This window comes from Syngnathoides biaculeatus, chromosome 2, assembly GCF_019802595.1.
Source record: "Syngnathoides biaculeatus isolate LvHL_M chromosome 2, ASM1980259v1, whole genome shotgun sequence".
NCBI classification, from domain to species: domain Eukaryota; kingdom Metazoa; phylum Chordata; class Actinopteri; order Syngnathiformes; family Syngnathidae; genus Syngnathoides; species Syngnathoides biaculeatus.
Window position 1 is genome coordinate 13,736,546 of NC_084641.1, and position 16,901 is coordinate 13,753,446.

Below are 16,901 nucleotides of genomic sequence, written 5' to 3' on the forward strand. Positions count from 1 at the left end.
CTTTTTGAGGCAGATTTACTGTAATGATGACTGTGGTCATGAAATAAAACGGAGATATCCACCAGAAGCAATTTTGTCCGACTTGAGGGACTGTTTCAGTATATTAACAGTTTGAGAGGTTCACCTGTAGCAATGTTATGTTTGAGGGGTGTTACTGTCTTTTATTTTTTAATAGGGTTTTACTTCCTGTTCATCAAACCATTTTTTGATGAAGGATTTGGATTGTTACTGTGCACTTGAGTCCATTTGGGGTGTTTAACAACAAGGACCTCTCAGTGTAGTTGAAGATGTTCCGCTAGCGTCGAGCTCTAGTTGCTATAGCGACATTGTGAAGAAACTGAATGTAGCTGAAAAAAAAAAAAAAACTAATGGCAAGGTTTGCAACCTTCCCTCATTTTCATCCTAACGTAAAAACAACTTATTTTCTTATAAGTGGAATCTGGAAATTGCACCCAAGGATGAACCAGATTTGTGAAAGTCCACAATTTTTTCCAGATATCTTAGCTGATTTCCGACCCTTCAGTCACTGGACAAACTGCTCAACCAACTGAGCCACAGCCGCCTTGTATTTAAACTTCTGACTTTAAAGAAAATAAGTTAAATTGGTAGTTTCTTGTGCGCCACATGCTTGCGGCTAAGCTCAACTGAACTCAGATAGGAAGGAATCAGTTCATGAAGTGAATTTATTCAATATGTTTACTCAATAGAGTCATTTTAATTAGTTACCGAACAACACAACTCAAGCCTCATCTTTTGCTCCCTTCTCTCCAAAAGAAAATACAAAATGCAGTGACGCGCATGAATGTAGTGCATTTTTCCTATTTCCAGTGCGCATGCCCACCTGTGCAATGCTAATGTGCATCCTTATGTATTTAGAAATATATGTATACATCCAATCATTCTGTGTACCGGTTATCCTTACTAAGGTTGCAAGTGTGCCGGAACCTATCCCACCTGATTTTGGGCGAGAGGTGGCGTGCACTCTGAAACGGTCACCAGTCAATAGCAAGGCACATATAGACAAACAACCATTCACACGCACATTGACACTGATGGGCAATTTAGTCTTCAGTTAACCAACCATGTCTATTTTTGGAATCTTGGAGGAAACCGGAACCACGCAACAACGGGGAAAACATGTAAAATCCACTGAAAGGTTGGAGCCCACGAGCTCTGAAGTATGAGGCAAATGTCCTCACCACTCATTCTTGATATATGTGTATACAGTCACTCACATTTGAAAAATGTATGGGTGTGGTCAGTCATGTTTGCAGATAAAGTTGCGGGTGTGATTAGGGATCACCTTAAAAAAAACTGAATGGATCCATATAACATAACTGTAAATTAAAAATAAAATAAACAAATCCATAACTAAAATAGAAAACTAAAATTTCAAACTCAGAAATTATAATTTACAATTTCAAATGATATTGGTCGAACATGATAGAAAACAGTATTTAATATCTTTCATCAATAAAAATTCTTGATCTGGCAAACTTCATCTGAATAAAAGTTAAATGCACTGGCCTGTCAAGGAATAAACATGAACGGTCTATACCCGCAATGTTTTGAAAATGCTGAAAGTTTACTTCAACATAATCGGCATTCATGGCAACAAGCTAGCGATACATTGATCCCTGTCACCAATCGTGATGTGTTGTTGTGGAGGGGGGGAGCACGTATCGCAGGAAGTCCGTAAATAGGAGGCCGGTTTGCTAGAACCCGCCTTTATATGCATGCGCTCGATGTATTGGCCACACCTGAATAAAGCGACGAGGTGGATGATAGTCTAATGTCTTTTTTTTGGGGGGGGGCACGCCGTCACACTGTCTCGCGATCGACGCATTGAGCACCCCTGGTGTAACTGAATTTCCTTTGATATGGCTCATGATGTTGATGACCTATGACATAAATGCACTCGCAGTACGTGAAGCAGCTCTGAACATCTGCTTTCGTCCTAACGTTAACTTTCATTTCGTGTTTCTGGGTGAATACTGTTTGTTTTGGTGCAGGTTTGTTTAGTTAACAACCTGTATGAAATAAACACGCAAATTAATGTCAAGACTACACAAAATAAGCGACGTCTTTCAATATCTATTTTTTCTACTCATAACAAATTTTTACGCACGTGATTTTTCGTCCTCGACTGTGCTGGTTTGCGAGGACGGAGGCGCGCGGGCGCGGTCGCGCGCGTCAATTGTGAGTGACTGTAGATAGATGATATTCTTGGTATATGCTGGAGCCATTCACCCATCTTGGAGGTTAAGGGTCTCATTGGCCCAATTTATCGCCACCACTATTGCCTTTACCCTCCACATTTTGTCAAGTTCCTCCCTCAGTCCTTTACATTTCTTTCCGCTGTATTCTGTTGTCTCTCCACCACACCTACTATGTCAGACTGGTTGGGCATCACCAATATGTTAGTGTGGATCAGGAAGTCTCAGAAGATTTTGGCCTGGTTGTCCTCAACCACCGATGGTGGTGTCTTACATCTTGATTCTGGAAAATCCTGTCCATCTTTATGTTCAGATGTTACACTACACTATTCCTACTACCTGTTATGCTGCGCCTTGTGGGATCTGTGTGTGGGTATATCCCAGCTATCTTTGGGCAAAAAAACGGGGTCCACCATGAACTGGTCGCCAACCATTCAAACACACATTCACACTTGAGGGCAATTTAGAATCTTCACTTAATGCATATTTTTGGGATGTGGGAGGAAAGCGGAGTGCCTGAAGAACAACCACGCAGGCACGGGTAGAACATGCAAAAACCACATAGGTGGGGCCAGGATTTTGAACCCCGGTCCTCTGAAATGTGAGGCAGACGCTCTAACCAGTCGCTCACTGTGTGGCCGATTGGCTATTAAATCTGTGATATTTCTATACTGTTCACCTGTAGTTTACAGTAAATCTTAAAACTCAACAAAAACTTGTGGCCGATGGTGGGCCACACATTTTAGTAGTGGCACATCGCACGGCTGTTTAGTCTGCCACCTCTCCAGTGAGTTGACAATTTTCCAAAAAGATAGTGATGCGCATCAGTGATGCAGTGTTTATTGCCCTTGATCATTTGTCATTAAAGTTTGAAAGTTATGGTTTTAAATGTGTAGCTAACAATTAGTTAACTTCTGATTGTACTTTTTGGCAGTAATGTTAAAATATTGTCTATATAGTAAATAATCACATTTCAATTGTGTTCGCTTGTTCACCATCGGGCTTTTGTGCTCAAGTTAATAGTTTTATTCGAGGTAACATTCCTTATGAAATTTGCTTGGATAATTTTTGCAGTGCCTTGAGGCCCCTTTTAGCATCCAGTTAAAATGACCAAATATGATCCCTTGTGCAAAGCTCATGAGATTTCTCTCTGCTCATCTATCATATTGCTCAAACCTGATTCAGACGAATTTCTAATGCACATAATTTACTAATGGATTTTTCTCAAACTTAGCCGTCATTAAATCATTATGTTGCGCTACCATTTGAGCCCTGAACACATAAACGTGATTGGTGTTGTCTGTTGAAATTCTGGTTTTCAGGAGTTCATAAAATGTGCCTCCATCTCACAGGCACTTTACACAGGTTTTATAGTCCTTCTTGCACAGTTGATTCCGTTTATTTTTACCAAATCTTGTCAAACTCAGAAACAACTTGTCTTGTGTAGTTCACAAACTATCTGTTGAATTGTCTTCATAATTTTATTCAATATGAATGAAAGACCTAACCTGTCAGACATATTTCTTTGGGTTGCAGAGTACAATCACACATCTCCAGTTCTCATCCTTCCTCCTCCCTCGCTCTCTCGCTTCCTCTTTCGGAACGTTGCTGACAGAAGCTGTCACTTCTCCAGAGTATTTTTGCTCCACACAACTATCAGCAGGAAGCGCGCCACCGTGACCTCTCACTGCCCTGCAACCCAGATTGGTCCCGCTGTTATTTTGGAAAGACAGCGTTGGAATAAAGGCTGAGAGCATTTGTCTTTTGAAATCGGCTAAGCTGATGTGACACAAGCAGGATGGTTGCTAGCCTGTGAACTTCTTTTCCGATGTTTGGCAGCACAAGACACTGGCTTCCAAGTAGGAAAGCCGCGGCCATGGAGGAGTTGCATAATAAATGTGAGGCTTGTAAATGAGTCCAAAATAATTATGTGCACATTTTAAAACTTTTTATTTGAACATTTCTTCTCAGCCCTTGAAGAATGTTTTATACGAAACTGTCTGAAAGGATGTGATTACTAACACTTGAATCCAAAACTACTTGAGTTTTGGATTTAATTATTAGTAATTTCACAAGACCCTCCCTCATAAGGCACAAGGCCCTCCTCCACTCATCCCTACCAGAAAACACTGTTGACCGCTTTAGATGGAATTGGCTGGGAAAAGCTTCATTCTGAATGACGTATTTTGACGTCTTTGGCAGAGAATGACTTAATAAAAGCGTCATGTCTAACGACATCACTCGTGCTCGGGAAACAAAGCTTAGTTCGTTACCAGGAGAATGACAAGGCAAGAAAGTCAACGGTAGGCTTCGTAACGCGAGCTCAATCTGAGGAAAAATGCTTGACTGTTGCATTGGAACGTGAAGACCAATGTGGCAAAGAGTGATTGAGCAAGAGAGGCTTAAAGTAGGTTTGGGTCTTCATGGTCAATATATCATTAACAAGATGATTTTATGTACATTTTTTTTGTGCCAAAAAAAAGAAACATTTCCTTTTTCATCAGGGAGGCATTTTAATGATCAGTTAAAAGAAGCCTATTAAAAGGTTCATTTTCACTTTTTTTTTTTTGTCATTGTTGTCTAAAAAAAAAAAAAAAAAAAAAAAAAACAGTTAAGCCCAAAACATACAGAATACGCAGTATTTCAATGAAGAAATTTCCTCGCCTTCTGACTTGACCTATCAGGCTCTGACATGGTGACATGTCCGAAATATGGGCTGGACAAAATCTGTGTGAAAATCAAATATTCCAACAGAAAACAAGGTTAACATTTCTGGTGCTACATCATGTGTATTATGTCCAATCTTGCATTTCTAGTTGTTTTTTTGTAAAGTTGTGTTGAACTCGATCCCATGACATTGCATGTTGGGACATTGTGTCACAATCTCATCTCATTGCCCACGATCAGGTTTTTGCTAGACACACACACGCACACGTACACTAGCAAATTATATGCAATTAGTGTAGTGTGCAAATATTCTGTTTTAAAACACTAATGGATCTTCTAAAGGGATGTTTAGTTGTTCCAGGAAGGGGAAGGAGGACAGATTTCAATAACATAAAATATATTATTCAAGCATGCTACCCCACAGTCCACCTGTCACTCCATCTATGGGCTAAAATAAGGTTTCTGGGTGATACTGAGAAAACAAGAAACTGTGACATGGAAGACACCTTTTTACTCACCTTTTTGTTTATATCATACAATGTCTTGTGCAAACCATTTGTTTGTACTCTCCTATCAATCCATTTTATATACTGCTTATCTTCAGTAGGGTCGCAGGCATACCGCAGGTGAGAGGCTGGGTACACCTTGAACTAGTTGCCAGCCAATCGCAGGGCACATATAAATCATCAACCATTTACACTCACATTCAAACCTAAAGACAATTTACAGTTTTCACTTACAGGAGTAACCAGATGGCTGGTTAACACATCTGCATCACAGTTTGTTGCGTGTTCTTCCTGTGCCTATGTGTTTTCTCAAGGTGTTCTGGTTTCGTCCCGCATCCCAAAACTTGTTACGTTACTTGAAGAGCGCTCCAGTGGGTCCACGACCCTAGTGAGGAGAAGTGGTAGGGAAGGGTAGGCAGGGAGAAGTGGCTGGAGAACAATGATATTGCTGTTCTTAATGGGCAACAGACGGGACTGTCTCATAATAATGGCACTAAAGCTTTCTTGCGACTTGATTTATTTTAACATTAACCCTCCGAGGGGCTTGTTTGTAACCAGTAGGTCAGCCTTTCACATACTACCTAAAGTAATAGTCTCATTAAAACAAACAAAAAAAATCGATGATAAACACAACATTGCTGTCATAAGTGGTCTTTTTTTAATATCTTCATTGTAAAAATGTCTTTCAAAGGGCCTCACTGTAAATGAGGCTTGCCCTGGCCATGAATGCCTAAAATTTCAACTCATCAATACATTTGTGAAAATAGTACTTTCAGGGTATCTATTCCAACATGGGAAACATTCACATATAAAACCAAAGTGTGAGGGGGAAAAATGGTTGAATTATTTTTACAGGTGCCTTTATGGTTATTGAATAAATTGTGTAGAAATGACCCCTATATGTACAGTACACACTTAAATCTGCAAACATCAATTGGTTTTGATCACTTTCTTTGGCTGATCCTGCTGCAAGGGCTCACACGCACGCATGCACCTTCGCACGCACATAGACACATCCAAAACCATCCTGTGTTTCCCCTCCACCCCAAAGCGTGTCCCCAAAACCTTTCTTTTTTGTCACACATCACATTATATCACATTGCATTTTGTCAAAAAGTCAGCCATGCTTGTCTAACGTGCCTTATGTAACCAACCTCCTCAAGTCCAGGAGCCCGCACCCCTTAGCAAGCCACATTAAGCAGCACAAGCACTTGGGACTTGCTATGCACACGCTCATTATTACTGTAACACTGAGGAAGAAAATATTCCTCCAGTTCCAGACAAGCGGTTCCGCAAACCAGGTTGATCTCTGGTCAGTGTTATTGCATAGTAACTCATCAAAATTGATTCCAGTTATTAAACCTTTACTAACTGCATAGGTGATGAAAGGCAAATCGACACTCGTGGAGCTTTGATTTGTTGAGAAAATTTGCCATTATTAAGTCAAAATAGGCAATTTCCGTGAATCGTACACATCTGATGAGTTTTTCTGAGAGGGGTTGGGGGGGTCGTCGTCACTGTCGTCATAGACTGTTACGTACGCCTTCAGTGCTGCCCGTTAGATCAATTGCATACATTCACCATCCACACGCAGGTGTAATTGTGAATATTACCCTGCAGCGGACTAATATGCTGCCGGATCGGCTTGAGGTTCCTCCTTTGTGTTCTGGACTGGCTTTCGATAAATCACAGTAGAAGAGACCAGGAAAAAAAAAACACTTCCGACGCTTCTCCTGATAAGAAGTAATGGTACTTTTATTCCTTTTCCATGATCTAAATGTTGGTCACCACTTTTATTTCTAAATTATTGCTTGTCTCTGAACTATTTCATGAGCGTGACTATGAGTTAGACCAGCCCAGATGATTGTCGTGCCTATGTGGCGACCATGTTGGGATGGCCGTCGTTACCATGTAGGCACTGCACGCAATGCGTTGTGTTTATATTTAGACAAACAAAAAATTGCAGCTTTCATGTATTGTAGTATTTGTCTTTACCTGTCTCCCAAAATATGAATAGCAATGATATTTATGTGCAATTCAATTCAATGTCAAATCAATCCAAAAAAATACCTCATCAATGAATATTACTTATAACTTGATAAAACACACTGCAGTAAATTGGTGATACTTTGTTGTACTTTTGACTGTCCATACACACACACACACACACACACACACACACACACAAGCACACACACACACTCACAGCAACATAAGAATTTGGAGAATTTATGTTATATATTGTAATTATTATTTATTGATGTTCATGCTGTGGTTAAAAAAAAGCAGAAGTCAACTATTTGCTTAGTACTTGAATAGTTATTTCACTATGTAGTTTATACTCTGTTTTTGGAGACCTAGCTTTTACTTTTAGTAGTCAAGGGACATTGTTCTTACAATACATATTTGGAAAGGACATTCTCTATTGCAACTCTCATCAGATCAGCTAGTGTCATATTTGTTGCACTGGTCATTTGTATTTTCGTGGTAAGGTGCTGCGGGCCGCGGCACTGGTTGTGGTACCACTGGAACTGCGAAGCACACGCAACACCAGCGACAAGAGTTGAGCCGCTAGTACATCTTGTATTAATTAGGAAATGTGCCTACATGTACCGAACTAGTTTACAGAAATTACAATAAAGTTAAATGTATTAAGCAAAGGATCGATGTGAAGAATTATGTCAGAGCACAGAATGAACTAACTTCAAACTCGGAAATGAAAAATATTGTACTTAATATTTTCCTGGAGGATGCATTTGGGATTAGCCTTTGATGTTGATAATAGTGAAAAATGAAGTGAAACAAGCAATGATTTTAGTCAATTATTTTCCAGAATTAGAGTGCTTAAAGAGGAGATTGTTATCCATGTGGCACAGCTTGAAGCAAGCATCAGGTCCAGGTGGGGATGGGCCTGGCTCTCAGATGGAGGCCAAAACAAAAAAACTATCAGGCAATTTTTTTAATCCTAAATTTGTACATCACCATGTACTCGAGCACTATCAATCAAAGTTTTTCTGGTTGAAGGAAATTTGTCTATTTTGGCTTTTATAGTACTCTTCAGAGTCTTACAGATTGCTTAATTAATGTTAAACGAAGAAGATTCTCTCCGGGAGCCCTTGAGATCCCCCCGGCCCACCCCTTTCTTTTTTTTTTATTTTTGTGTGTCAACTTCTTCATGCCTTTGGTGCATGTCTGAGTATTTCAAAACAAAATTCCCCATAGATATCAATTATATTTGAAAGCATTTGTTTCTGCATCCGTTTCAATATTTAAAAATGGTTTATTGTCCACTGAAGTTAGTTATTCTACTAAAAACAGTAAAACCCCTTTTAAAGAATTCTCATTCATTTTTTAACATTAACTATCATACAAATATTGAAGTCAAATCTTTAATCATAAAAGCTTCTTGTAAAAGTTGGCCAAGAGTCCAACAAGCAATTGGCAATGGAACAAAACATGAAGTTGAAACTAACCCAACTGCAAGAATGAGCTTCAAGGGGGAGTTTGACAGTTTTTATTTCGGGATATTTTTAAAAGTTAGCTCGTTAGCACATCTGGCTCACACTTCTGAGGACTGGGATTCAAATCCCGGCTCCGCCTATGTGGAGTTTGCATGTTCTCCCCCCGTGCCTGTGTGGTTTTTTTCTGGGTATTTGTTTTTTTTTTTTTTTCCACATTTCTTTTCACACACACATACACACACACACACACACACACACACAAAATTGTAGGTTGATTAAAGACTCTAATTTGCCTGGAAGTGGGAATGAGAGTGTGATGGTTGTTTGTTTATATGTGCCCTGTGATTGGCTTGCGACCAGTTCAGGGTGTACCCTTCCTCTTGCCCAAAGATAGCTGGGATTGGCTCCAGGATGCTCATGACTCTCGAGATGACAAGCAGTACAGAAATTGGATGGATGGATGTGTATATAGCCTCATTTCACTGCTCCCTCCCTTCTTCAGGTCTCTGACAAAAGCCATAGCCCTCATTTATGTTTTTGAGATGTACACTATACATACCATACACTGTAAACATTAGCCTCCACTGTTAAGTTGGTACCATGACTTATTGTGATGAATTATTGTAACATTAAAGCTCAAGTGTCATGCCTATAAATATTCTAAAATCGATGTTATATGTATTTTTCATTACAATATTATTCACTTCAGTGTGTATACGAAAAAATAAATATGAGCCGAGAGCGCATCATCGATTCGGAAAGTTGCGGAAGTCTCATTCGACTTAAAGTGGGAGCCATGTTGGCTGCATCTTCTGTCCATGACGTCACACTGGGACATTCACCATTGAAAACACTCTGTGCCAACTACTATGGGAGACGAACACGCCCCTTCTGACACGGAAGCTCTTTTCAAAGAAGAGAACGTCTCACAACCGAGTGAGTTTAACCGCGGCAATATTACCCTAGTGTTTCGACCCATATTTAGATGATATGCGGATCACGGCTAAACCGCATGCGGCCAAACCACCTCCCCGCCCGATCCACCTCCGCGGCGGTGAGTTAAAACAATGCCGCCCGCGAGTGACGATGACACTGCAGCCAAACCGCTTCCCCGTTCGATCCACCTCCGCTGCGGAGATGAGCCACCACAGCCGAAGCCGTATTGACAAGGCCTGGCAATTCACAAGGCCTGCGGAGGCCATCCTTCAGCGGCTGCTGCATGGAAGCTATCCGGTGCGCACATCGACACATTTAGCACCCCTGACTTAACGATTAAACCCCCCCTCCCCCACCCAACTATTGTTTTTTGTAGAAGCTGTATACACACCTACCTGTCATTTGGAACCCATGAAGCTCTCGTCCCTTGCACCTGTGCAATCCATTTTTCACGACGAACCGGGTCTTTTGGAAAAGTATGACGAGCGAATCCATCCTCTCGAGTGTTCAAGCAATATCCAGCAATACAACAAACCGGCCTTTTGGCTAACATGAAGGAACAACGAGCTACCTTAACTACTATAAACAGATGAGACTGCTTAAGTGCACTCCTGCCCTGTTCCTGCTTCTTGTCGAAAACAAATCCCTCGAGAGGATTTTCATGGCGGGAGTTACAAAAAACCATACATGTCAAAATCATGTTTTGTGGTGAAAAAACGGATGGGTCCATATCGGCTACTGTTTTTTCATTAATATACTAAAAATCATGCATTTCATGACAGTGGACCTTTAAATATTAGCAGTTTCAGATTATTTTTTTTTTGTTGGATCAAAAGGGGGAATAACCAACCAGATTTGGGAGACAGCACTCTACCTATTGAACTGGAGTAGTATGGCCTTTTCCACAGTTAAACAATCCAACAAGTCGGGCAAACATGTTATTTAGGATTATTGAGACAACGGAGAACTGTGTGCTCTTCTCTTTGCTAAAGCTGACAAGTCTTAACACCTGCAGTTGTTTCTCCTGGAGGATTGTGTTATGACACAGGTGGACCTGCCCGTTTTCTTCCACTTGATACTGAGGCTCAAACAAAGCCAGTTTGAAAGTGGGGAGATAGAGTCTCTGTCTTCTCCTCCTCCATCTCCCCAGTGGTATTAATTAGCAACAGCATGTGAGTAGAGAAAGGGAGCCTGAAGGGAGAACAGGTTCATACCAGGTTATCTTGTACTGATACAAGTCTTCTTTTCCTGTATGTCTTGCCTGCTTGCTTTCTTTCACACCAATAATGAAACGCGTCAATGGTTTGATTCAGAAATGGTGGCATACTCTAGTACCTGTTTTCAAACAGCATAACTATGACCTATTGACCATCTATTCCTTGACAGGAGTGCTCAACCTTTATGTACTTTGTTCCAGAGTTCACAGCCAGTATACTCCCTATGTAGTTGCAGTTTGCAGTAATGCCAAATTGCACTGCTTAAACCTGGACTATGACTTTGTTTTGTTGGAAGAAAAAAAAAAAGCACCCAAGGTGCTACCAGAGAAAACGACACAATACTGATTAAGCCGATTAGCTTCTTTAACATCGTCGTGTTTTTTGGTATTTTACTTTTTATATTTACTGAATAATTTATTCATTTTCCGCATTGTGCTCACTTAGCGGTGCTCCTAAAATGATGGAGCAGAAAGGAGGGTGCGGAAGTGACACATTTTACCAAGCATCGGACAGACCGCGGTTGTAAAAAGGCCCACAAAACATTTTATTTTGTTTTGGTGGCAGAAAAATAATTGTACAATAATTACTGTGTAAATGAAAACAGTAAAAATAATTGGTGTGAACAAACAAAACGTCCTTCCAATGGGCCCCATTGATGTCCAACAAGGTCCCTAACGAAAAATACATGTACATGTGCCAAACAACGCATGCAGAAATAGAGCAATTTTAGGGATGGGCTATTTCTCTCTGATCTCTTCATCACAGACAGGCTTTGATGTGAAAAGAAAACAATACCCAGCTGCTGTGAATGAAAACTATACATCTTCCCGAAAACCCCTTAGCTGCCCACCAAGGTGCCTGATTTAAAATAAACCCATTTCAGCAACATCCAAGCAATGCATGCACAAAACGAAGCAATAATGATGCATTTACAACAATTGCCTCTTCGAAAGAATCCATCTATTTCCCCTACCAGCTGTCCTTCGAAACAGAATTATAATGTGTTGTGGAATCACCACATACAAGGGGCCTCCTCTGTCATATCAAGTGAGGGTTTCTGTTGTAATACTGAATTCCAGCCTAGAAAAATAAATACACATGGATAACATGGCTGTGATTGGTTGGAAACCAGTTCAGGGTGTACCTCGTCGCCTACCTGCAGTTAGCTGTGGTAGGCTCCTGCAACCCTTTGGAGTGTAAGTGGTGTAGAAAATGGATGAATGGATATCGTTTGCTTGTCTGGCTCACAGTCATGATGTTCAGGGGTCGAATTCTCTTAGGGCCTCTTGCGTAGAGTGGTATGTTCTTACTATTCTAGCAGGTGTTTTCTCCAGGTACTGCCACATTGTTAGGTTAGGTCAGTGGTTTTCCAACTTTTTTTGGGCACACTTCCCTTTTCGGAAATTAACTTTTTCCATGTCCCCCCACTTCTTGAAATGGTTACCGACGTGAGTGCTAGCACTGAAAATTGTGAAAGTGGGGGCAGGTGATGGCACTGACAATTGAAACATGGGGGGGGGGAAAATAATTGAAAAATTGTCAACCAGGGAGGAGCTAAAACAATCTATGCCCCTCTGTCATGATAAAGCCCTTCCCCCCTCCCCCCAGTTTGAATACCACTGGGTTAGGTTAAGACTCAAAATTGTCCATAGGAACCAAATGTGTATGTGAATGGTTCTTTGTCTCTATGAAGCTTGGTGACAAGTTTTATGTTTATTGCCTGCCTCACTTTTGACCCAAAACATCCATGCATCTATTTTCAACACTGGTTGTCCTGGTTAGGGTTATGGGGTGGTGGATCTTTTCCCAGCAGACTTTGGGCGAAAGATGGACCACCCTGAACTTGTCGCCAGTCAGTCGCAGGGCACATATAGACACGGGCAGCCATTCACTGTCACATTTACATTGTCACTGAGTTAGGAGAGTGTACACCTACACAATAAGTGACACTAACAGGTTGCTTTTTTTGTTTTTTTAACTCACATCGCAAAATTTGCTAGAGGCAGTTTAAAAATGTATTCCCATTGTAAATTGTGACGCTTGTGGTGGTCTAACCTCCCTGTCGTCTGTCCGGGTGTGTTCAAAGACCACGCATGAGCAGCAGCGATGACTCAACATTGGTAACATCTTTCATTAATTTTGGTTAAGTGGCCTCTTCCCAAAATGTAATCATCTGTTAAGATTGATGATATATTTTATTGATATAGATAACTAGTCTGCTGAGTAACAGGAAATTCACTTTTGCACACACACACTAAGACGGTGAGATAGACTGGTGTGAAAATATTTCATCGCCTCGAACGGGTGACAGAATTGTAAAGAAAGGGCAGGAAATGGGGTGAATGTAATATTTATTGAGAAAGTGTGTATGTAATATCGTATTGTGTTGATTGTAAACCCTTTTTTTTTCAAGCAGTTGGGTCACCTCCTTTCACAGCATTCCTTTCCTCGTTTCTCTCTGCAGAATTCAATACGACACAACCTGTCCTTGAACAAGTGTTTTCTGAAAGTGCCTCGCTCCAAAGACGACCCTGGCAAAGTAAGTCAATCTCCAACACGGCTGCCATAACTTTTCACGTGTTTAGTTGCTTTCGTACCACATTTGTGTACTCATCAGGGGGTTCTGCTGGGATTTTGGGGCTGTTCAAAAATTAATTTAGAAGGAAGAAGGTTTAAATAAATCAGAATGAATGCTTCAGCTTGAGTGGTGGTCGGCAAAGACCCACAGCGAGAGCCTCCCCCTTGATTAGCTCGGCTTAGACCTGACTGGCACTTTAATTCACACCTTGGATCGAAGTGGTCGATAGTGGATCACGGTAGGAGAGAACTGTTTGAAGCCATTGAGGGAGGCGAGATGCTAAATCATGCATGTGCTTACGCTAATTGGCTGTGTACTGTTCAGTGATGTGGGACTGAGAGACGGGGAGGAGAAAGATGGTCGGGTGGGGTGGCTGTGGGAGGGGTTGGGGTGGGTGTCTCAACCTCCTGAAATTCCGTCTGCTGCTTTGGACCTCTTTGGGAGTCAAGGAGAGAAAATGAAAGGGAGATACCTGGAGGAAATCAAGAAGCAAATTGATTTACTCCGCGCTCTCATTGTTTATTCGAGGGATGTTGCCGTGCGTCCATGTGGTTTATAAAGGAACCGACACTGTTGGAAAAGTAGAGGAACTTGATTGGAGGCCTGGAAGAGCATCCCTGTTGCCACGCCACCAATACACACACTCAAAAGAATGCAACTTTAAAACATGACATTTTATCGCCAATAAAGACATAATGCTTAATCTCATAAACCTATTGAAACTTTTTTTTTTTTTAATGAAAGGATTTCGTCTTGCATGTAAGTTAAATTAAAACATCACATTGATGCTTGGCGGCATGGTGGATCAGCTGGTAAAGCGTTGCCCTCACAGTTCTGAGGACCCTGCTTCAATCCCGGCCTCGCCTGTGTAGCGTTTGCACGTTCTCCCCGTGCCTGTGTGGGTTTTCTCTGGGCACTCTGATTTCCTCCCACAGCCCAAAAACATTCATGAATTGGACACCATAAATTGCCCGTAGGTGGGATTGTGAGGGCGGCTGTTGTCTGTCTCCACGTGTCCTGCGATTGGCTGGCAACCAGTTCAGGGTGTACCTCATTTCCTGCCCGTTGACAGCTGGGATAGGCTCCGGCACTCCTCGTGAGGATAAGCGGCAAAAGAAAATGGATGGATGGATGGATGGACATTGATGCTTCACTGTGTTGCTAAACGTTATGCTAAAGTGATTGTAAAAATAGTTTCAGTAATTATTTTAAATTCATCTTTGATATTGAATGTTTGAAAGTTTTTTAGGAGTTAAGACATTCTTTTGTGAAAAAAAATCCCACTTATCAAAAAAACAAACAAAAAAAAAAACAAACAAACTGTAGATATAGTATTGGCACTGCCCGTTTGTCACCTCCCCAATTGCTAATTGAAATACAATGTGGTGACGTGGATATTGCCCACATTCGTCATGCTGGTGAATCAAAATTGCTTCTGTCAAGACTCAAAAGCCCATTCATCCTTCCATCTTCCGTTCCGCTTATCCCTACAAGGGTCGCGGAAGTGCTAGAGCCTATTCCAGCTATCTTTGGGCAGGAGACGGGGTACACTTAGAACTGGTTGCCAGCCAGTCAGACAACAGTCACACTCACGATCACACCTATTGGTAATTTAGGGTCTCCAGTGAATACATGTTTTGGGGATGTAGGAGGAAACCCGAGTGCCCAGAGAAAACCTACGCAGGCACAGGGAGAACATGCCTGTCATTCTACTTTATCGCTATACTCTGCTGACACTGACAGCAATCCTACAAGACAAGACTATCATTATGCAGTACAGTATTACCGTTTTCCAAGGCATTCTTAAATCAACAAGTCAATTTTCCAATACGAGTGAAGGTTTTTCTTTTTACAATTCATTTGTAAGAGAATCATTTGTTCTTCATTTCAAGGCAACATAAGATTTGAGCCTGCCCTACAGAAAGGAGTTGTATGTTGGCTATATCCAATGTTGTGTTGGTGATGCTCTAGAATCGTTTTTCTTGTGTTTAGTAAATAATGGTGAAGAAAAAATGCTAAATTGCAATTGGAGTCTTTGTTTAGAATAATTTTTAAGAAGTATTTTCTCATATCTTTCAGCCCTACTCCTGATTGGTGGCTTGGTAGTTTTAAATGGGGCCACATCGTTAAAGCTTAGCAGCTTCCCAGTAACCAGGACTGGATAAGTGTGGCTAAAGGTTTAGCTACAGTTTATAAGCATCTAATGTTGTGGCAAAGTACACACAATTAAACAACATTTTAGCAATTTCAGCTTCAAACCTTCATATAATCAACTCATAGTAATACTTACACAGCATACGTACACAGGCAGTCTGTTTACCTGTTTGCTGGGTTTAGTCCTGGTCCTTTGATCCATGTAGTGGACTGAGACCAGGCTACCGATTAAGCATTTGCATTGGACATAAGATGACAGCAATTCCTAAATGATACATGTAAATGCCATGATTTGGTGAAATCTAAACTTCAATCACAAAGATTTTATTTGATTTCAATCTTTTGAATCGCATATAATGGTGGAGTAAATACTCGTTATTGTCCTAATGAACTATGTATTTACTTGGACTTTATTGTTCGGGCAGAAGAAAAATATTCACTCATATCGGACTTTCTTTGCCTTCACTTCCTATATTATACTGTGTACATGCTGAGAGACAAACAGCAAATTAATTCTCTTATTGTTGAAATTGAACTGCTGCCAATAAGCATCACAGTATCCTTCACTGGTGTCCTCCATCAGGGTTCCTATTGGGCCATAGACACCAACCCTAAAGATGACGCCGCACCCAGCAGGCCAAAGAAGAGGCCACGATCTGGAGAAAGGGTACGTTGTGTTTCCACCTCTATTAGTAAATACATTTCATGCACTGGGATTGGTATTGTATAGAAAAGCGGTTATGGCCATATAAGGCGCCCATGAGGTATGTTGTAAAAATACCATAGGCCACAAATTGTTACAATTATTTGTGCTTTAAATTCTAAATCTGACTTGAATTACTATGTGAATTAAAACTTAAAAATACCTGTAATGTCATTTCCTACAATAAATTGAAACAAAAATATTTTATGTACGTGTAATGAACTGAATCTGAAATTTGCCGCAAACAGGTCACGTAACCCTTCATACGATTGGTGCTCACGAAGTAGCCCTCAGCCTTAAAAAGGTTGCTAAGCCCTGGTATAGAATAATTCTGAAGAGAAAAAAAAAAGACCTAACTGTATTAATTGTACTGTGCGCTGTCCATCACAGACTTCCTATATACAGTAGATGCACTTTACAGGTAAAAATGAAATAAAGATGCCTAAAAAAATGTCATGTAAAT

The 16,901-nt window shown here is 40.8% G+C and overlaps 1 protein-coding gene across 4 annotated transcripts in view; it reads left to right on the forward strand.

Moving 5' to 3' along the window:
• The window catches only part of LOC133494563 (forkhead box protein J3-like), an 84,253-nt gene that overhangs the window by 35,220 nt on the left and 32,132 nt on the right, over positions 1–16,901 (forward strand). For all 4 annotated transcript variants that reach the window (XM_061808513.1, XM_061808532.1, XM_061808522.1 and 1 more), the window contains 2 exons: positions 13,468–13,542; positions 16,319–16,402. In XM_061808513.1, coding sequence (XP_061664497.1) covers positions 13,468–13,542; positions 16,319–16,402 — 159 coding nt within the window. The remainder of the gene's footprint in view (positions 1–13,467; positions 13,543–16,318; positions 16,403–16,901) is intronic.